The sequence below is a fragment of the Nanorana parkeri genome, unplaced genomic scaffold, assembly GCF_000935625.1.
Source record: "Nanorana parkeri isolate BGI_ZX_2015 unplaced genomic scaffold, ASM93562v1 scaffold1570, whole genome shotgun sequence".
Lineage (NCBI taxonomy): Eukaryota > Metazoa > Chordata > Amphibia > Anura > Dicroglossidae > Nanorana > Nanorana parkeri.
The window spans coordinates 220,780-226,439 of NW_017307838.1; the positions used below are offsets into that span (position 1 = coordinate 220,780).

Genomic DNA, 5,660 nt, shown 5'->3' on the forward strand with positions numbered 1-5,660 from the left:
AGAGACCCTCTTCCTAAATAAGGCCTAGTTCTCGTGTGGTTCACATAGATCCTCCCTCCTCTATTCTTCTTAGTTTTGTTTGTCCCTATCCAGTCCCTGACTCTTTCTTCCATAGATTACCTCCACACAGACATAGGTGACAGCAGAAACAAACATTTTTAAAATCTACATAATTGTGGCCTGCAGTCCCTGGAACACTGAGCTGTCCAGGCAGTGACAATGTCGGCGCCCCCTAGTGGTATGTCTGGAAGGTGGTGGGTTGATGACATCTCGAGGCACTCAAGCTTCAACTCTCCGTAGACTGGTGCGGGTCAGGGAGTCCCTGAAATAAGAGATGAATATAAATGCTTCATACCACACATGATGCGTGTCTTATATGTATATGTGTAGATGTCTGTGTATGCAAATGAGTGTTCCATATTTCATAAAGTCCATTATGTTAGTAAAAAGGGAATTGAACACACAGACTTGTGTATACCTTGCACTGGTGTGCGGGAGCAGATCTGTGTACAGCTGTGAGATCCGGCGAGATGTTAAAGGGCCGAGAGCTTCCTTGAGACGATGGTAATTCCTCTCCAGCTCCCGGTGATACTCCCTCTGGTCTGGACCAATCAACGTTTTGTTTTTCCGCAATGCATCCTCACACCTAGAAAAAGAAGCAGAGACTTATAATGCTATTTTCCCTCCTCACCTCCTTTTACTTCTCACGCTCCTCACCTCCTTCTACTTCTCTTACTATACTGGCCTTGTGCTGCCTTGTTTTTACCATTTCCTGCTTGGACATCCCTCGGTTGACTCATCTGTATGTGCTCCTCTCTGTTCACTATTCTGTCCTTTACACCTCTCACTATCATCTCCATGTGCAGCTTCCTGTTCACCAATTGCCTGCACTCTCTCAATATCTCCTCCTTGTGCTATTTTCCTTTACTCCTCCTAATGAGAAAATGTTGAAATAGGGAAGTAGCATAGGGACAGGATAGTGTGAAAAGCAGAGCACAGACCGCAGATAGAGGTGAGCATCGCAGGAAGAGGACAGTAAGGAGAACAGAATAGTAAAAAATCGGGGAGAATCCTGAATGGACAAAATGTCAGGTTCTCTTGGCCAAGCACTCCCCCCAACCTATTGATACCTTCCCAAAGCACTCCCCTCAACCTATTGATACCTTTCCAGTACTACCCCACCATGCTGTTTGCCTGTCCCTGTGTAAGCTCCGTATTGGAAGCTGGAGGGTTAGCTCTTCCAGTGTTGTATACATGGGGCATCTTATGCAGCTGTGTTTTACAAGTGGGTTGCTATAACTAAGGTCTTTTTGAGCTAAAGCCAAACCTATTTTATGGGTGACATGACTCTTTAATTAGGAAGAGAATTATCTTGAGTGCTAGTTTGCTGTAATTTTGGTTCGGACCCATTCTAGTCTAGAGAGGGCACTGTTGCCGTGTGCCGATAGCGTGGGCTGGATGCGAGTATGTAGTGGTTGTTTTTCTGTGGTCAGCTCCATGTTGGTCTGGGCTTACACAGGGTTAATGACCTGCTCCCCTTCCCCGCATGACAGTGTTCAGGCCTGGCACTGGTTGCATCTTGGTGGGAAGGGGAGAAGGTCGCATGCTCCAACATACCTGGAAGTATGGGGTATTTATGGGAGCACCGGCAGACAATTGGGACAGCAGCACAATGCAAAGAAGATGAGAATAAGCGGGTGGGGTATCAAGAGATGTCAAGAGAACCTTGGCCCATTCTTTCTCTCTATTTTCACCATCCTCTTCTTGTACTCTTCTCAGCATTCCCTCCTTCACACTATCCTCTCCCATCACTGTTCTCCTCTTGCTTTATCCCTATTGTTTCTTACTGTCCATGGTCTGCTCCTCACACTATCCTGTCCCTGTACTGCTCTCCTCTCTCTATCCCCATATTTTTTTGAACTGGTTTTCCCACACAAACACTGTACCAAAGTTGTACCCACCTCTTGGTGAAGTCTCTGAAGCAGAGTCTCAGTTTGTTGTGTTGTCTGTACAGACGGGGGTCCTCAGGAATCTCTGCGAGAAACACTTGGGCCACCTCCAGGGGACCCTATCATAAACACACGTTATTCACAAAATCCTCAAACCAAACCCTTCTTTTTACCTGGTCACTAAGACATATAGACACCCCAGTGCCAGCAACTATACTCTGTTGTGCATAGTAGTCATTGGTACCTGAACTCTTTCAGTGCTGAGCCAAGACATATAATGAAGGGCAAATAATGGACTTCTGGCTTCAATCAGATATGAGTAAGCAAGAGTTCAATGATCACCCCATCACTTGCCATTCTTACATCACCTTTAAAGGTTCTGGCCTCACAGAAGACCAATGTCCTCTGGAAACCTCTGACACCATACAGAAAAGACTGGGTGTTTTTTCAGCCAACCAAAGCAGTTCTACCAGAGAAGAAGCCCAGTGTACTGGACTGTTCACTACTCATAGTAAAGAACAGGCACTGGCATTGCAGAGCATTAGGAAAGCTTTTTTAACGTGAAGTAAATGTTTGTTCTTTACAACTGTGTCAACAAGGGCTTATGACCTCGACACCCCTGGCCAGAAAAAATTCCTAGGGCGGTGACCTCACTTTCTTTCATGACATTTAACCAATAGACTTTGGCCACCAGTCTGTTGATTGGACAATGAGAAGCAGCAGCACACAGATTTTAATCTGGCACTGTCCCCTGTGGAAGGTCTGGTTGATTGTTGGCATCTTTCAACCCACTTCCTCTAAACCCAAGACTTCATGGCGGTGCATCATTACACCGGCCTGGGCTCACAGACCTACTGCACTGAATGGCGCGCAAAGTCATAATGGGAGTGGCATTCAGTGCAGGAGAAAGGACCAGCCGCTGCTGGAGGAGAGGATGAAGCACCCTTGACATCACCGGACAAGCCAGAAGACCCTTGAGAATTTTTTTTTTCCATTGTGGGGAGGATCACATAAAACTGAATTCTGCTTTAAAGAACTATATACACTGTACACTGTTTATACTGTGTAACAAAAGCCATGCACGTACATGCTCTTCAGCATGGTCATCTCTGGCCCTTCAACTGCTGCATTTTTATTCCAGCTATAGTTTGGTCAGCCCTGCCCTGAAACCTTCCACTCTAATCACCTGGTTAACTGTCGTCCCCACACAACCCTGGAGCACCATTTGCAGCATCTTGGCATCCGCTGGGTCCTGATGGGTAGCAAAAGCCAGCTCCTGTGTTTTCTTCTGCATGTCTTCAATGGCAACCTCAACTGGTATTAATACCACCTGGCAGACAAAGACCATAATAAATCCAGAGGCTTTAAGCATATCTACAGAAATGTGGAATTATTGTTGCAGGATCTTCTTTCCTCTGCCCCGATCTGACTAGGAACCCTACTCACCTCGTCTCGATGTACTACATTCACCCGGGTCTTGATGTATGGAAAAGCATGTGATGTGGTGATCACAGTCTTGCGCTTGTACTGCTCGTGGAGATCACCATGTGCCCGACCATCCAGAGTAAATGGAGTACAAAACAGGAATGTCCGTAGGTTGTAGTTTTTATCAAAGTAGGTGACGCGATCCTTCAACTCGTAAGTGTCGAAATACGGCTCCACATAGGTGATCTGGATGAAGGCCTACAAGAAACGAGGGGGAGTGAGTGACCAATGGGAACTCTAGTGAGTTTATTAAAAACTGACATTGTTGAAAAGATCTCTCTTTGCTGACTGAACCTGTTAGCACCTACATATGAAAAGGAAAGGCTTTGGTCTGTCATAGCCGAGCCTCCCGGCCAGTACTGGAGACAGTCACTGCCTGGCATGTTCTGTCAATGCCTGTTCCAGGGTGGTGGGAACCTCTGCGGCATGATGCACAGTAATGTAACTCCCATGGAACTAGCAGTGTCTTGGAAAGCCAGACATGGTAGCCTGCTGCTTCTTGCAAGTGGTCCATGTTTGCCAGACCAGGACTGGAAGAACTCAGATGGATAGGCGAGAGCAAATTAGAGGCATAAATACTGGAATAGGAACGGGGGGGATGGCAGGGCCCGCGTTTCAGAGGGGCCTGGCTCTCTGCTTTGCCCATGGATCTACATTTACAAGTAACACAAAGATACCTGAGCTAAGAGGTGCTGGTCATATATTCCAGAGCAGATTTCCCCTGGGAAGTATTAGTGGACCAGCTTTCCCATGCGTCCTCTGTGCTTTGTCATTTGACCTGTCATCTGTCAAGGGAGACATGGGAAAGCATCCTGGGGCTCTAAGCCAGCCTCATACTACTCCAGACTTTTACAAATTATATTAAAAAGGACTTCAGACATTAATGAAGCCATATGAGCATGACAGCCCAGAAAGTAGCATTTGCAGATATTTTGTTCAGCTCAGGGCTATGTAACCCCGATCACTAAAATCTCATAGGGTTTAACATGTATAGGTCATCTCCAAAGTCATTTTTAATTTAAAGCTTTCACTAAATGAATGCCTGGTCACTCTTCAAGGGAAGGTCCTCATCGATTACTACCTCCAGGATGCACGCATGTTCTCAACAACGCTGATTTGTGTCACAGGGTCTCTTTAATACACACACCATGTCTCGTATTCCTTCTATGTATGGAAAACTGCTCATTGCTCAAGTGTTTAGGGAATGCACTCAGGATTCACCCACCTTGTTTGGGTCCAGTTTGGTTTTGTCTACATGGTTCGAATCCTTTACGACCTGAACTATCCCTTCACCAAACCGATCAGTGTAGAACTCCTGTTAAGTGAAGACAAAGGCTGACATTAAAGTGGACCCAAAGTCAAGCAGGTTTGCAGTCTTCCTGGGATAGATATATAAAGACTGATAAAAGGGCTGGAATATTTATCTTACCTGGAGTAAATGCTGCATTAGATTTTCCCCCAGTGCTGGCCACATGTCTAAAGATCTAGTCATCTGGTCATGTGATCTCTTCTAAAGGTGAATTCAGACCAGCAGAGATGATGTGACCAAGTGGCCTTCAGACATTTGGTAAGCATTGGAGGTAGCCTGAAGCATCATTTTCTCCAGGGAACGTACATTGTTTAGTTTAAATTTGCCTTTATTTAACTAAAAAAATGACCTATGAACTTAACATCCAAGTACATGTCCACCCTATAAACCAGCTTGTAGGTCATCCTCATCACAGTACAAGCCATGGGGGAGACTTCTGATTACCTCTAGGCGGTGGGAGATCTCGGCCAGTTTGGTAATAGATGGCTCTTTGTAAACAAATTCTTGCTCGTCCAGGTCTCCAAATTTAGAACCATAAAATCCGACGCGGAAATATGTCCCGAACATTCTCTGCAGCCCTGTACGGAGAGGTTATTAGAGGAGGTGAAATGGCGGATGGACATTTACAGTACATACACAGGAAATGTAATCACAGCAAAAGTGGGACTCTGACCACATGTGTAATGTAAGGTTTGTGTTGGCCAACTCTGTGTCCAGTAATTACAACTGACATGTTTCCATGAATTGTAATAATTTACTTATATTCAACTCCAGCTTAAAGTGTATGTGAATCCTAAGAAATAACAGCTCTTATACACAGAAAAATATTATATATCTATATATAGATATATATCTATATATAGATATATATCTATATATAGATGCATATATATATGTATATATATATATATATATAT

The 5,660-nt window shown here is 44.8% G+C and overlaps 1 protein-coding gene across 1 annotated transcript in view; it reads right to left on the reverse strand.

Annotated features, from left to right (window-relative positions):
- Window positions 1-207: 207 nt before the first annotated feature.
- Window positions 208-5,660, reverse strand: part of LOC108798867 (dedicator of cytokinesis protein 6-like) — a 74,624-nt gene continuing 69,171 nt past the window's right edge. The window contains exons 43-49 of the mRNA XM_018570674.1: window positions 5,188-5,313; window positions 4,660-4,749; window positions 3,396-3,632; window positions 3,136-3,279; window positions 1,962-2,068; window positions 479-646; window positions 208-322 (exon numbers count right to left, since the gene is read on the reverse strand). Coding sequence (XP_018426176.1) covers window positions 280-322; window positions 479-646; window positions 1,962-2,068; window positions 3,136-3,279; window positions 3,396-3,632; window positions 4,660-4,749; window positions 5,188-5,313 — 915 coding nt within the window. The 3' untranslated portion in view covers window positions 208-279. The remainder of the gene's footprint in view (window positions 323-478; window positions 647-1,961; window positions 2,069-3,135; window positions 3,280-3,395; window positions 3,633-4,659; window positions 4,750-5,187; window positions 5,314-5,660) is intronic.